The sequence below is a fragment of the Gopherus flavomarginatus genome, chromosome 5 (assembly GCF_025201925.1).
Source record: "Gopherus flavomarginatus isolate rGopFla2 chromosome 5, rGopFla2.mat.asm, whole genome shotgun sequence".
Lineage (NCBI taxonomy): Eukaryota > Metazoa > Chordata > Testudines > Testudinidae > Gopherus > Gopherus flavomarginatus.
In genome coordinates this window covers 72959536-72976210 of record NC_066621.1, presented here as the reverse complement: position 1 = coordinate 72976210, position 16675 = coordinate 72959536, and the positions used below count along the sequence as shown (strand labels likewise).

The 16675-nt window shown below is 41.7% G+C and overlaps 1 protein-coding gene across 7 annotated transcripts in view; it reads left to right on the top strand.

Annotated features, from left to right (window-relative positions):
* Positions 1–16675, top strand: part of NELL1 (neural EGFL like 1) — a 452170-nt gene that overhangs the window by 336024 nt on the left and 99471 nt on the right. For 5 of the 7 annotated variants that reach the window (XM_050955301.1, XM_050955299.1, XM_050955303.1 and 2 more), the window contains one exon: positions 9734–9829. The exons of the other annotated variants lie outside the window; for them this stretch is intronic. In XM_050955301.1, coding sequence (XP_050811258.1) covers positions 9734–9829 — 96 coding nt within the window. The remainder of the gene's footprint in view (positions 1–9733; positions 9830–16675) is intronic. 7 annotated transcript variants of the gene reach the window in all.

Below are 16675 nucleotides of genomic sequence, written 5' to 3'. Positions count from 1 at the left end.
TAATTGCCTATAATCATGAGTCCATTCCACTCATTTAATTGTCCACGAACCACAAAGTAGTGTCCTGTCACTTCCATAGTATCCTTTAGATACGTGGGCCAGCTGCCCCAATGCAACTTAGAAATCCCTGAAGCTGAACGTCAGTTGAGGTTCCTTTTTGTAGCTGGAGTAGTCTCTTTTCTGACTTTGCTCTGTATGTGACTACAGTATCCCCATATGCCTTTCTGTCATCATTGAGCTCACGGGTAGTTGAGTGTGATGCTGGGGTCCTTGACAGAGTATCTGCAACTATCAGATATTTCCCAGGAACATATTTAGCAATTGGGTTAAATCTCATTAATTTTCGCAATAGATGTTGGCATCTCAATGGTGCTTTTCTGGTAATGAGGGTTACAAACAGTTTATGGTGCCGTAAATTAATCCAGTCCATACAGATAGCCATGAAAGTTCTCACATGCACATATGCCTGTCAGACTCGCCTTTTCAATCTGTGCATGTTGTTTATCTGCTTCTAAGCAAGATCAAACTGCAGTTGGCTTCCACTCAGAGCCACTCACTTGCAACAGTACATCTCCTAGGCTATTGCTGCTTGAATTTCCACTGACTTTTGTGACATCAATGAAAACTGGAGCTGTTAAGATAATTTCTTTTACCTTTTAGAAGGTGATAGCGTGATTTGGCCCTCAGTGCTAAGATATGTTGGCCTTTAACAGTTCATTTAGTGGTTTTGGCACCGTAGAAACATATTACAGGTATCTGCCAAGGTAATTTAGTGTCCCAATGTACTGGTACATTAATCGGTGCATTCAATTCTCAAATTGCTCTTACTTTCTCAGGGCTAGGATTGATTCTGTCTGTATCTGTCCTAAAAACTTGATTTGGGGGTAGGTGTAAAATGCATTTTTCCTTGCTTAACTTCAGTCCAGACTGACTGATTAGGCTTTGGACTTCATGGAGGGCTTTGTTGTGTTCTTCCATCAAAGATCCATGCATCAGAATATCGTCCATGAATATAACAACTCCATTTGTGGTAGTAAAAATTCTGCTACCGTTCTTTGGAAAATTTCAGGTGAACTGATGCTCCCAAAAGGTAACCTTTGAAAGCAAAATCTCCAAAAGAATGTGATAAATGTAGTCAGTTTGCTAATTCCTTGAGCAAAAGAAAGTGCTAGAATCTGCTCAAGGCATCCAGATTGGAGAATACTGTCACTCCTTTCACTTTGGGGAGGAAGTTATCCAGTGTTGGGAGGATATATTTTTTTCACTAACAAATGTTTTATTAAGTCTTTTGAGAGACATATTCATATTTTTCCACTTTTCTTTATAAGTGGTACACTAGGGCATACTATGCTGTTGGCTCAAAGATTTTCTTGAATATGCCAACCTGTTCCATTCTCTTTAATCAGTTTCTACTTTATGAAATAATGGGATAGGAATCTGGTGAAGTGTATGTACACTCTACGGTTCAGCATGGTCTCTTAAGGTATGCTGGATCACTTTTCAAAAGTCCAGTATCACCAAATATTCCACTGAGATCGTCCACATTACTCGCTAGGCCCATCATGGCTGCCATGCTACAGCTGTTAGTCTGTGGTCCTTTGACCACACACGCTCCGAACGTATAGCATTTGTGTATTAAGTTGTTTCTGCGGTGAACTGGCCCATGCAGTTCCCAGAGCTAGTCAGAGTTGTGTCAGGTGACTTCAGGTATGGGAGGGGTTGAAGATGATATTAAGTCTCTTCTGAGATTATTATGATTGAGTCAGTGTTAAAATCATAGTCTTCCCATGAATATTCAGTTTCACTCCAAGAGATAGATCCCAGAAACAATGGCTGTTGATTGAATGTAATAAGAGTCAACTCCCTGACTGAAAACAGCTGCAAAATGTCCATATTTCATGCATTTATTACATCATGTGCCTTTGTCTGGATGTGTGTCATCTCTTGGGCTCTGACTTTTTTCTACACCTTGTGTGTGTAGGCTGGAATTTGTCCCTTTTACCCTGAGAGTTCTCTCTCTTTGTGTCAGGAGTTTTTATGATAATAACTTTTTACACTTAAGTGTCTGTTCTATAGCTTCTAAGCTAGTTTCAGGTTTTTACAAGATGCTCCTGCCTTTTGTTCTGTTTGACTAATTCTGACTTTTGCTATCTGAGTAGTTATGGCTATGGTTAAATCTCTTCACTTGTAGCAGCTGTGAAATGTTTTCATCTGCTAACCCAATAACCAGCCTATATTAGATATTTGCATGTTTTGCATTCCCAGAATCACAGTTTTAAGCCACTGTAAGCAGAGCTCTTGTAAAACATTCAGCAGTTTCTCCTAGTTCTTGAATTCTCTAGTGAAAACATGCTCTTCATAAACGACATTTCTCTGGGGTATAAAGTATGCATCAGACATAGCCATCCTTGTGACTGTTTTCAGTAAAGTCAAGGAATTTAAAGATATGCTCTGCTTCCTTTCCCATAGCATAAGTTAAAGATGGTATATCTCTAGTTTTTTTGTGCAGCTTGGTGGCAATGCAAAATCTTGTTTCCGGTCTCTACGTTCTGAAGGTTTGTCAAAGCTCAAGTTCTCCGGGGCACTGAAGAGTAGCCTGTGTGATAAAGCTCTTTCTCTGCCTCGGTGGGTTCCATGTTTCTGCTTAGCGGCAGGCTAGGGTAATTCCACTTCTCCCTCAGAATTTCCCCATACCCCTGGGGTTACTGTCTACACCTTGCCTGAGCAGTGTTCCTCCTGGCCGTCTTGATAGGGAGAAGGGAGCATCTTAGTCTTTGGTAGCCCCTCCAGGCCTGGGAGCGACAGACCAGACACTCAGTTCAGTCTCTCCCCTCTAGTAGGGTCTCTTCCCTCAGACCTCCAGGCCTGGATGGGCTGTTATCCCTGCTGGGCAGGGTTTCTTCTGCCCTTTGCCTCTGTACCTGTGGGGTTTCTCTCCTGGTGCTTATCAGTGTTGGCACCATCAGACTCTCCAGTAGCATGCCTTCCTCCCACAGCTCCTATCACATGTTCCTATCTGGCTGGAGGGAAGACTCTTAATAGGTTCTGGGAGGTGCCTTGATTGGCCCCAGATGTCCTAATTAACTTGGAGTAATCCCTGTTCTGTTACCAGGGAAGCAGGGATTTGCTTATCCTAGGACTAATATACCTGACTTCCACCACTCTCCTTTAGCCATCTGGCCTGACCTCGTCAAACATGTTAATATCACGTGGAGACTTACATGGTGTCAGGAGTAAATGAAGAACAGAATGAACAAAGCAGCAATGAATTTCACCTATATCCCACTCCTAACACCATATCATGCTCCTGAACCAGATATGGACTGGATACAGAGCTTGCTTATACACATCAGATGTGTCATCATAAGATCCTGTAATGATCTGACAGGTATGGTGGAGGTTCCTTTAAATAAGGTACACCTCTACCCCGATGTAATGCCACCTGATATTACACGAATTTGGATATAACGCAGTAAAGCAGTGCTCCGGGGGGCGTGGGGCTGCACGCTCCAGCAGATCAAATCAAGTTGATATAATGCGGTTTCACCTATAACGCAGTAAGATTTTTTTGGCTCCCGAGGACAGCGTTATATCAGGATAGAGGTGTATTTTGCACACAGTGCCACCTAGTGTCTGAGCAGTATAATACAGTTTAGCATTCCATTACACTTGGGAAATAGAAGTAGAAGAGCTACCAAATTCCTTTCAGGTAAGCCCTCATTTTTTGCTGTTGGGGTTGAGGGAAGCAGGTGAGGTACTATGAGATCCAAAGCTCTGCATTTTTGCAACCTTCCCACTGGCTGTGTGGTTTGGGAAGTGGTTCAGTCCAGAGAAAGTCACCACAGTTCCTTTTTGTTGTCCTTGGTGAGAGAGAGAGAGAGAATTTTGAAACTCTGTTCAACTTGGATAATGATCAAGGCAGAATTTCTCTTTCATACAACGGTCAACATGCTCCTGTTTTGCTTTTAATGAATAACATATGAGTGTGAGAAGCCTCACTCTAGTTCCCAAAGTAGGGACACCAGCCGATTGCTAACTATGCTGCATATTTTTGGTGTGGGAGCATCAAAAGGACAAAGGAGACAGTCCCCTTGCTCTCAGTGCCTGTGCCCAATGCAATTACAGGCAAAGTTCTGCTCCACTCCTGCGGTCTCAGGGTGGAGCATGCTCGATGCAGATTCATTTTTGGTGAATTTAGATGCCAAACTGTAACAAGCCTTTCCTGAGCATCTGTTAATTGAGATTTTTCAGATGCCTTAACATATTTGGGCAAATTTTCACAGGGACAGAAAAACTCAGATTCCTGACATTTGGGCCACTCTTCTGCCAAATGTCAAGTCCCTACTTCAAAGCACAAAGTTTAGATCTTCTCAATGAAATAGTTGTACAGACTTTTTAACAAGGATGAGACAATGTATTTTTTCCCATTCCAGAATAATTCAGCCTTAAGCCAAGACATGGCATTGGTTGTTTCAGCCCAAATGGTTAAAGTTTGGCAAAGTTACAAGCAACTGAAATCAGGGTCTTATAACAAGAAGTATTGACTTACCTTAACTTTAGGTGGTGCCACCAACTCTACCTATAATGCTGCAGACTCTTTTCCCAGAATTAGAGAAAGTAACCTTCAAACAAATATCTCTGCTTTCATAGCCACTGTTTTCTGTGGGGTTAACAGGATGATTCCATTCCTTACAAACCCAGATTAAAAGGATTAAAGGGTATGTAGCCAATGGGCAGAATCATCAGCTGTGGAAAATGATTATTGCTCTTACCACTAGCAGAGTTTGTGCCTTTCCTCAGGCCTTTCTTTTACTGAGTCATAAACAAAGAATAATAAACAAAAACAAGCTACTCAGAACAGTGGGTCTGAATTTCTAGATATCTTTTTGGCCTGGAGGGGCAAGGACACCCCCTGCCACACATAACTGTTACCGAAGCCGCTTTTCCTCTACTTTAATATCCTAACCCTTGATCACCCATGTGACATGCAGGTGTCCATGCACTGGGGTTTGTGGAGTACCCTTCTTCCTCGCCACAGGATCGTGCAATAACATATCACTCAAAGCATCACTATATTGACATTATCACTGTGCGATGATGTTGCAGCTCATCAGTGATTTGGCATTGTGATGATGAACAAACTGCAAAATGCTGATGCAGTTGTGATGCTCTCCATGGGTACCCACCTAGCCACTACTTGTTCTTAGCATGAAGCAGTCTTGTCTGTGTCTGTAGTAGTTCCAACTGTCTGAAACTAACAGCCTCTGGCCACACAAGCACTGCCTTTCTGGTTGCTGCAGAATCAACCCCCTTTGTGCAAACTGGTAATAGGCACACACCAACCCCCAAGTCCTCAGAGTGTTCCCTGCAGTGTCCAGCCTTTAACCACTGGACACTCACAGAAGTTACCAGGTAAGCTGTCCCCAAAAGGAACAATGCAAAACAAACAGTGTTTGTTTTAACTGACGTTCAGCTTCAATATAACAACCCAGCACTGAAGTACATGTATAGTAAAAATAGTCATAAGTTTATTATAGAGAGAAGTGGATGAGGTAATATTTTATTAGACCAACTTGTGTTGGTGAAAGACACAAACTTTCAAGCTACACGGAGCTCTTCTTCAGATCAACTTTTGACCTGTGTGTAATTTGAAAGCTTGTATCTTTCACCAACAGAAGATCCAATAAATTATATCATCTCATCTTCCTTGTCTCTCTCTTTCCTTGGGGTCAATGCAGCTACACCAACACTGAAAAAAATAAGATTATTATCAAAAGCAAAGTTTAAGAGAGAGTGAATAATGGAAACAGAAATGGTTATATATAAAATAAAATACAAACCTGGATCTACACTTATCAAAGGTTATCTTTCCTATTTAATAGAGTAGATGTTCCCCCAAGGATTAATTCTTTTTGAGAGCTATCAGGTTTTCAGTCAAATCAGGATCCAAGCATTCATGAACACCCCTTCCTTTTTTCAAGACATTTTTTCAGTGAATGAAATAACAGAATGCAAAGAGACATTTTATTTTATTCTTCAAAGTTCATTTTTCTCCCAGAGAGAGGATAACCCACTGTAGTTTAGTCTCCAGTGTTGTTGCATCCTCTTGCTTACTCCGTATGCAGATGTGTCTTACATTGTATTGGCTTGCAGTGCTTAATTTATATAACCGATAGCAAGACAAGTGAATCAAGTGACTCATGAATTGTCTGTGAATCAAGTGAATTGTCTGTCTCAGAACCTGTTTGTCAACTCTGCCCTGATTTAGACTTTAGAACATATCTTTAGTACATATATACAACATCTTGAATATCATCCATACAGACATCGCGCAATGATTTTGAAAATCAGTGTGATACTGGCTTCCATTTAAGATCTCACATGACATTCTTAATAGATAACTACTATGAAAGCAGTGTGCTAGATACAGTGAGTTTGTCAGGCCTGATAGGACAGTTACAGAACAGTGAATTCTTTGCCAGCTGGTACCAGTGGGCCTCTATGTCACAGCAATGTCATCACATTTTGCTGTAAGCACCTCAGTACTGTGAGGCATGGTCTTGTCCCAGTGCCCAAAGTCTCAAAAATGGCAACCCTGTTCATAAACCGCTTCCTCCTGGAGGGGGAGCATTCTTTGGTTAGCTTGAAGGATAGCAAGAAAGTTAACCAGTTTCTATACAGATCTAGAAATAAGCTTCACACTAAGAAACAAACATGTCATATTCACAGAATCAATTATAGCAATAAGGAAACACAATAGACAATCCTTCCTAATTGAGGTTGTAGTCTACCTTCACTACATATGTGTATATCCCATTGGCTCTAATAAGTCTTATGTATGTGTATTATGAGTTATGAGCAATAAACCTCTGTCTCTCTTCTCTGCCTCTTCATGTGTCTCCTATTTATTTGAATGATCTGTCACGTTTATGAAACAGTACAGTATATGCTGTTGATATACTGTTTGCTATTTGATGGTGAAACTGATTGACAAACAGCAACTTGTTTTTCTTTTCTGTATGACTTTTACTTTTTATAACCTCTGTGCTGCAAATACTAATTATCTTCATGCCACATAGAATGTTAATGTTATTTCCGTAAGGTCCCTACTTAGCTATCACTTTCAAGCAAGAAAGATTAAATGTTTTAGTTTGCACTTTGTCAAGTACTAAGGAATTTATTTTCCCTGAGAATGCTAAGATTGGAACTGAACACAATATTCTAGGAAAGATTGCATAAGGAAATTCTGTAATCTCATCATGTTTTTCCTAGATTTATGGTTTTTGTAAGGCTGTGTGCCTTAATATTACTTTCTGTCTTGTGTGAAATTACCTTTTTGTTCATATTTTGGAAAATATTCATTGAGAAATCAAAATTAATGTTGCTCTTTAAACGTCTCTCTGCCCTATACTTACGAGTTAGAACATAATTGAGATGAAACTAGAGTAGATAAACTTCTAAATGACCAATACGTGGAATATGTGCAGCAGGAAATAACAGATATTTTTGGGCAAGTGGTTCCCCCATTCTGAGAATTCCTTGTGCTTTTCTATTACTATTTTTATACATTATTTTAGGATTCCGTACATCTTCACCAAAACAGAATGCTGTGCTACAAGGTATATTGATAGAGTGACAGATCATTTTAGCAATTAATTCAGTCAGAAGATAGGATTTGCTTCTCTCACCTTCAAGCAGTTACAAATTACAAGATAAATTTTCCTAATGTTTGGTATTTTATTCACCTTGTTATTCTTGTTAGTACTTTGCAAAAAAAAAAATATCCAAAACACCTCATCTGTTATGTAACACTTTGTCTTTTTATATGGTTTGTAACATCTCGTTGCCAACACTCCATCTGTGATTTTAGCTTGCAGATGCACTTTGTGGTTCTGTTATTAACACAGATACCGAATTCCGTTTAAATATTAATTTTAGCTTCTTTCACTAGTGGGGTTTAGTCCACTGAGTGCCTCAAGAACTGTAATGTGTGTTGAGGAAGGGGCAGGAAATATGCTCTTAAAAATGTGCTTCGCACTGGGACCATTCTTGCTCTCAGTGAAGTCCTTGCCAAAGCTTTCTGTGGGAGCAGAAGCAAGCTCATTTTGACCTCTCATTGAAAAAAAGTAAGAACAATTTTAGAACAGAAGGCCTGATTCTCTTCTCTTAGTGTAACTTTATTTAGTCTAGTGGCAGGGCCAGTGCAAGGATATTTCGCACCCTAGGCAAAACTTCCACCTTGCGCCCCCCGTTTCTCCCTTCCCCTCCCGGAGCATCGCTTATTGTAAACTTTCAGATATGAATACTGCATAATGTGGCATTGTTCATTAGAATTAATACAAAGGGGTCAGAGGAGATAATCACAACGGTCCCTTCTGGCCCAGGGGAACCTATGAGCAAGGAGGAGGCTAAGAATGCCCCCAGCTTGCAGGATCTCTAAATGTTCCCAGGCTCTGAGTACTTTGTCCTCTGGGGGTGAGAGGGGACCCAGGGGCAAGGAGGACAGAGCCAGGCTCTCCCAGGTAGCAGGTGAGGATCTCCTGGGGATCAGGGCTGGCTCCCTGCATTGGCACAGTGCCACCGGGGTGGGGGGGTGTTTGGAAGCGGCACTTGCGCCAGCCCTTTCCCCTCCGTCTTGCTGCAGGGTTTAGTTTCACTTTCCCTCACCCCAGGAGGCTGCTGCGTCCAGCCCCCAGCGTGTTGGAGAGCAAAGCTCACCTGAGCTCAGGACCACATTGTGCCTCCTCCAATGGCTCCATCCCTTGGCCACACTGGTCGCCGTGCCCAGCTGGCTGTCTCTTCCTTGCTCTGCTGCAGGCTCCCACTGACCGTCCTGCGCAGCACCCCTTGCTATGGAGGTGGGTTTGTTATGAGGGCCTCACTCCCACACTGCCCTGCTCAGCTGACTCCCAGGATGCCGGACACCGCTTTTTGGTGCCCCTAAATCTTGGCACCCTAGGTGGCTGCCTAGTTTGCCTAGTGGTTACACCGGCTCTGTCCAGTGGAGTTATTCCTTATTTACAGTGGTGTAAGAGAAGAAACAGAAGCATTATTTATAAGAATTGTCCTGATACATTGGTTTTCTTAATCATAATTACTGGATAGTTAAGTTTAGGGCAGGGGTTCTCAAGCTTTCTCATAGTGTGAACCATATCTCAATAGAGAAGTTGTCCCATGGTCCATCTCCCTTCCTGTTTTCAACTGTGAGGCCCACATAGCCTCCCTTTTGTGATTACATAACTTCTTTATGGCAACTGCTTAAACAGAAAAACAAGTTCAGGAGAGTATTGTATTTTGGTAGGCTTTGAATGAAATTCATAAGCTGGAAGCAAGGAGGAGGAGCCAATACCATGTGACCAGCCAGCTGTCTGCTGGCCACCACCAAGTGCTGTGTGGATCAGCGCGCCACAATAGCAAAACTTCTGCTGAGTTCATTTGAGCTAAGATCAGCTCATTAAATGTTGTTTTATACTCTATTTTTTTCTCTTCTATCATTTGCAACAGGTGGATATTAATCTTGTATTGGAAGAGTGCTTTGCCATGAGAGCAGTCAGGTAGCCTTCCATACCAGCTACCTGGATTCCCTGCTCCTTTTGTCTGCAGATGGGTTGGATTTTAACATTTTGAATTCTGTTTTCTGTGATACAATATTAGGAAGACTTTCTTTGGCACCTCACAAATGTATAATAAATGTAGAAATTGTGTTGTACAGTAGCCTGCTTTTCTCTTTCAGCATTCTGTGAAGAGGGATGCAGATATGGTGGGACATGTGTGACCCCTAACAAGTGTGCCTGCCCTTCTGGATTCACAGGGAGTCATTGTGAGAAAGGTAAAACTCCCTTGAAACTGTTCTTTTGTAATAAGAAAAAGATTACTGTCAATGGGCAACTGTTGCTTCCCATTGTTTTAGATTCTGGATGTTTTTGTTTCTTCAGTGAGTGTGTAAATTTTGATTATTTGGTAATGGACTTTCCCTACTTGGAACACACTGTTTCATTTAACACGGGTAATTTAAAAAGATCAAGGCAGTGCCTGCCACTGTTTACAGTGGACTTAGTTTGTGCTTATTGGAGATCAAGCCAGATGAACAAGAATTGCCACGCCTGTCATGCCTGGTGTCATCCGAAGGTGACATTCTGGTTTTCTCTCAATCTGTTTCACAAATTAGATCTAAATTTGGAATCTTTCCTTGCTTGCTTAAATTTTCATTAAATAATCCCACTGGCAGTTTAACCTGTTGCACTCTTGGGATTTGATTTAAACATGAAGTTACTGAGATCATCGTTACTCACAGAACTGAAAATGTACATATGTATCTGAGTGATGCTGGTTAGACTTTTATCAGCACCATCCCGAGTCTTTTTCTTTCCAGGCTATTTGGTGTTTACACATTGTAATATTTACTGCACTTCACTATCATCATCATTCCTCTCAAAATCCATCTCAGTGAGAGACAGATTTGGAAGCATATGATGCATATGATGTCTGTGCAGATATAGACTAACTCCAAATGCCAAGAAAGGGCTAGATTGTCCCAGGCCCTTGTGCCAGTCCATGGCTGAGGGAAGGCAGAACAGGCCTTCCACCTCTCCTTTTACATTCTGTTCAAAGGCTACCGACAGTTGCAGTCTCAGGAGGTTTCAGGTGTTGTTCCCTCCTACTGGCTTTAGGGGTGCAAACCAAGCCAAGTGTGAGGGAGGGGCAAGAAGAAAGCATGGCAGTGCTTCTGCCATGCCAGCCAGAAGTGTCCAGATTTGCACCTTTCTGAGGGAATGTGCATGCAGGGGGAAAAAATCCCTGCAGAACCCGCTGAGGTTGTATGATTCCACACCACCCTTCCCAGTGTGGTTTTGTGTAATTTGCAGAATCTAGTCCCAAATGTTTAGTACGGAAACTAAAGAACCTATTGGCAGAATAAAAATGGTAGTACATGAACCTCTCTCACTAAATAGATGTTTATTGTAAGAGAAAAGAGAAGTAGAAAGAAGCAATAATCCAGAGACTGGTAAAATGCCTACATCAATTTAGCTAAGTAAATGCTTTAAAATGTGTAAGAGATTAGTTGGGACAGATTCTATGCCCCATTCTGTTCTCTTTGGGCTGCTCAGATGGCACATAGGGAGCAGAGACTGGCATCACGCCCCCCCCCCCAACGTGGGGATTCCTTCAATTCCCTGTGGCTTCAGAGGTGGCACAGATGCTCCCACACCACTCTCCTCACATCTCATGACTCAGGCAATAAATGTGTGTGAGGAGAAGGCCTGGGTGTAGTCGGCTGTGCTCAGCTGGCAGATGATCTCTCAGGGGCTGTTGTCAGCTGGCCCGTATTAGAGCATTCCCAGCTGCTCTGTTCTGTACTGTAGGCCAGAGTTGTTACTGGCTCCTTGACAGCACTCTCCCCTGGGCCCTTTTTACTGTGCATTCAGCAGAGACCCTGGTTCAGTTTGCCTGTTACTAATAAGAAGAAAAGGATGCCAGAGGAAGATGTAAACCTATTTGCTCAGGCTACCAAGACAAAAGAGTTTAGATTTTATTTTCTGTGTTTCAGTGTCTTCAGTGCTGCACACTATGTAGTAAATGCTGTGTGTTTGTTCTTCCAGTCTGAACTGAGGCCAGTACTGAAGCAGCTACATTCTGCTGTATTGGGTCATAATTGGCTGGGTTTAAAAAAAACAGCAAACAAATGGAACCATTTATTGTATAAAAACTGTCCAGTAATTTAGTGTATTGTTATAGTCTGTCTAATATATTGGCCATGCTACTATAATGCAAAATGACTTAAATAATTTCTTGACAATGAGGCTTATCTACTTTTATCAGTTAGCTTTGACAGTGGATATATTTTATTTTTGATGCATATACTAAAACCAATTTATTGTGGACTATTAGGAATCCCCATAAAGATGTTCTTATTTAGTTGCTTCTATTGTGTTTACCGCCCACCAAGACTCATTCCTGTAACTTGTATGCTTAATCTAGCTTGCTCAGTCAGTTCAAGCACATGAGCTCTCAGCTCGTGGCTGTGGTTATTATTCAGGCTTTACCCATTTGAAACTCCCATTGATTTGGGACTGAATTATAAAGTTAACATTTGTTGACATACTTGTTTGGTACCTGTGTTGATGGAAATACAAAAAGATCAGATGACTTGCTTAAGGTTCACATGGAGTAAATTACTCTGAGTTAGCCCCTTGGGGCATGTCTACGCTGCATCTGTGGGCAAACTTCCCAGCCCAAGTTCCACAAACATGTGCTTCACACTAGTGCACTAAAAATAGCTATGTAGATATTTGACTTGGGCTGGAGCTCGGGCTCTGAAGCCGGGTGGAAGGGGGAGCGGGGCTTGAGAGCCCAAACCCCAACCCAAGCCTCAGTGTCTGAGCACTGTCTACACAGCCATTTTTAGAGTGTTAGCACAAGCCCTGCTAACACAAGTCTGTGGACCTGGGCTGCAAGGCTCACTTCCGGATATAATGTAGACATGCCCTGGGTTCCTCTACTCTCTGTCCCTTTGTTTCATCGATTAAACTTAGTTTCCTTCTTGTAGGGGTTCTAGGAGCCTCAATGAAAAATTTTGATTAAGAACTATAGTCTTGAACTCTTGGATTTTACAAATGTAGGGTTTCTCAGCGCTGCTAGAGAGGTCTGAGTCCAGCACTGTTGGAACCTATACTTTTCACCACTTATATGTTCTTTTTACGTCAAATAACAATATAAGAAAAGTCTTTTCTATCTCTTGAAAAGAAAATAAGTAGATGAGAGAATGAATGGATGAACAAAATGCGGATAGGTACAGGACAGGGAGGAGGCAGATCTATAATTCCATATGCTATCACCTTAAGAGTAAAGAGACCGAGTGGAGAAAGAGCGACCGTGGCAATACTCCCATTGTGCAGTGAAAATATGGTTATTACCCTCTACTGAACAATTAGGGATATATTTCAGGAGAGTTGCTACTGTTTTGCAGATACAATCTACACAACTGTGAGCTATGAAAGCTGATCCCTTTGTTTTGGAGATATGTAGGATGTGCCACTGGACTCTGGAACTGGGATTTGTTGCATAAAGCTGACCTAATCATGAGTGAAGTTTATGAATCTGGTATGCAAACTGATTGCAGAATGAAATGGAGCTATGCATCTGAGAAATCATTGCATATATGTAGTACAAGAGATATGTCTGATTTTCAGATGTGGCCTCCCACATTGAAGGCACAAACAAATGTGTGCACATATCAAGTCACTTGCATGTCTCGCTAACTGACTCTATGAAAATCAGGATTTTGTAGTAATAATTTCACCCAGAAATATATGTGCCTGAGAAAATTACAGGCTCAAAATTGAAGGCTGCATTGAGACTCTTACAAAACAGGCCTCCAGTGCCCACCTGCCTAAGGATCTTTGGAGAAAAGAGCAGATTTGGTAAAAAGAGAATTAAAGATAGCAGAGTTACTTCATTGAGAAGTTCTTCTCTTTCACCACAGTTTTTTACAGCACAATCTTTGTGTCTCCTCTAAACAAGCCTGTATTTTTCTGCTGCATGTGATGCTAAAATAGATACCTCTGTATACTTTAACATGTGGTATCATGCTCTCCATGACTGCTATATTGTCCAAAGAGAATACAATGGTTGTACGCTACTTTAAATTAAAGCTTAAATCTTTCTGGTGAAATCTTCTACAGAAGCTTATTGTAAACTAATACACATCTGAAGCAAAATGACATGTATCTATCATGTGTTCTGTTTGCCACACTGCATTTGAAGATGTCATTCAATAACACAGCAATCCCATATACGTTATTTGTAAGATGACAGTGCTTTCCTCATTGGCTAAACTTTCTCTGACCTAAATTTTCTTTAGCACAGAGAAAAGTGTAAAATGAACTGGCAATTAAAATCCCCATTGAAAAGCAGGTGGCTTTATTTTTTGAATGCGAATAGTCTATAATTTATCAGTTTAGGCTGACCTACTGAAGTGATGATATCAGACTCACTGGGAATTCGGTGATGTTGAAATAGTAGGATTTATGCTGATAATTGCCTCTGGTTAAAAATGAAATTAATACAGGCTGTGACAAAGTTCCTCCTCTACCTTGGTGGGTCCTGCGCTTATTGGCAGATTTGCTCACCTCAGTGATCTTCCCCACAGTCTGGATCAACTCCTCCTGTGTCTGATCAGGAGTCGAGAGGTTGGGGGGGAACCCGGGTTCCATCCCAGGGCCCTGTGGATTGCAGCTGTCTATAGTGCCTCTTGTAACAGCTGCATGACAGCTACAACTCCCTGGGCTACTTCCCCATGGCCCCCTCCAAACACCTTCTTTATCCTCACCACCTCCTGGTGTCTGATAACACTTGTACTCCTTAGTCCTCCAGCAGCACACCCTCTCACTCTCAGCTCCTTGTGCCTCTTGCTCCCAGCTCCTCACACACACTTCTTCTCCTCTGGCTCCTCCTCGCCTGACTGGAGTGAGCTCCTTTTTAAATCCAGGTGCCCTGATTAGCCTGCCTTGATGGGCTGCAGGTGATCTAATCAGCCTGTCTGCCTTAATTGGTTCTAGCAGGTTCCTGATTACTCTAGTGCAGCCTCTGCTCTGGTCACTCAGGGAACAGAAAACTACTCATCCAGTGACCAGTATATTTGCCCTCTACCAGACTCCTGTACCCCACTGGTCTGGGTCTGTCACAAGGCATTTAAGTCAAATATGCAAATACATAATGCAGCATGATAAGGAAAATGAACCATTGCTGGTGGCGTTTGCAGTTTAGATCCGAATTAAGGAAATATTACAGCCTAATTGTGGGACTACCTTTCCATGTTGCAGTTCAGGTGTACTTGCAGATATTTGCAGACATTGGTACTATCAGATAATTTTTTTCTAATGTTTATTTTTTGTGTTATATTGCTTATATTGCTGTGTTAGAAGCATGGATTCCCCCACCCCCACTTTTCTATTTGGCAATTATTGTCTGAACTGTACCTGTATTTTGAATAGAGATCAAATTTAATGGAGGTTTCTTGGTTTGCTATCAAGGGGGTAGACAAGATGATCCATATGCTGATTATCATCTGTGATCATCGTGTGAAACACTTAAAGCCAGATTCTGAGACCTTTGCTCATGTTGAATACTACCTTACTCCTTGTGTGGTCCCACTGAACTCTAGGTGAGAGAGGATGGCAGAATTTGTGTGTTCGATAGTGTCTTGGCATGCCAACGCATATTTTCTAGTACACCAGCAACTACTGTAGATGCCTTTTTACTTAATAGTTAATGAAAAACAGATGAAATAAAATTATTGTGGATGGTACAAAAAATAGCTGCTATTGTGTACTCTTTCAGTATCTCAGTGGTGGAATGCTGAACAACATTTTTTTAAAATGGTACTTAGAAATGTAAGGGGATACCAGTCTACTAAGTTAGTGGGTATGTGCCTTCATAGACCAGCAGAGCCATGAATTTGGCTCCTTAAATGTTTCATTCTCATTGAAGAGCAAAGATCTTTACAACAAGCAAACCAACATGAAATGCTTTAAGTACATTGGAAGAAGGAAGCCTGCAAGAAAATCAGTGGGTCTGCAGGACCTCCAGTAAAATAAGGAATAATTAAAGGCATAATAAAAAAGCTAAACAATTTCTTGTATCAGTCTCCACAGCAGAGGATTTTGGGAAGATACCTACTGCAGAACTACTCTTTTCAGGTAATAAAGATGAAATACTATCGGGAGGAGTGGGGCAAAAGAGGAGGTGCTGAAACAAACTGATAAATGAAAGATTAACAACTCACCGTGATTGGATGGTAAAGATTCAAGGGCAGCTGAGCTCCTCACAAAAAAAAAAATGCAGTCTGTCATTACATTCAGCCACTGTACTAGAAGATTGGAGGGTAGCAAATGTGCGTTTTTAAAAGGTGCTAGGAATAATCCCAGGAATTACAGACCAGTGAACTTTACATCAGTGTGGATCAACTGATTTGAAATTGTTTAAAAATCAATTTAGAAAATGCCTAAATGATCATGATGTGAAGGGGTCTAGCTAAGGTGGCTCTGCAAAAGAAAATCATGGCTCTCTAATTTATTGGAGTTCAGTGACTGTATCAACAAAGTATTGGATCAGGAGAATCAGTTGGTACAATTTATATGAACTTTCAAAAAGCCTTTAAGAAGGTCTCTCACAAAAGTGACCTTGAAGAAAGTTGCCCAAACTCCATGACCCTTAAGCAAAAGATGGCATATTCACTAGTTTTACTAGTCTCTTTCTAGAGTGTGCTATTTAGGGATGCCACGTGTTCAGGCTAACACTAAGCTATACCATGCCAACTGAAGCACTTGGAGGCATTCTTTCTCAGGATGTATCCTGGAACTCCTTTGTGCACAGCTTTTCCATGCCCATTACTCCACTCTGTAGCACGGCAGTTATCTCGCTCCTGAAAAACAAAGAGAAAAGGTAGGGTGATTGGAAAGGCAGCCACAGCTGGGACCGCATGCAATTAGGAGATAGCTGGCCCTATAAAACGGCTGTGAGCCAGGAACTGTGTCAGTCTCTCTCTAGCTTTGGAGAGAGATGGACGTAGCTTCCTGAAGGAGCAAAGGGTACCATGGACAGAGCTGGGCTGCAGGGAAAGGCAGCAGGCCCAAACCCCCCTTACCAGTGATGAGTGGCCATTAGACTGCAGTCT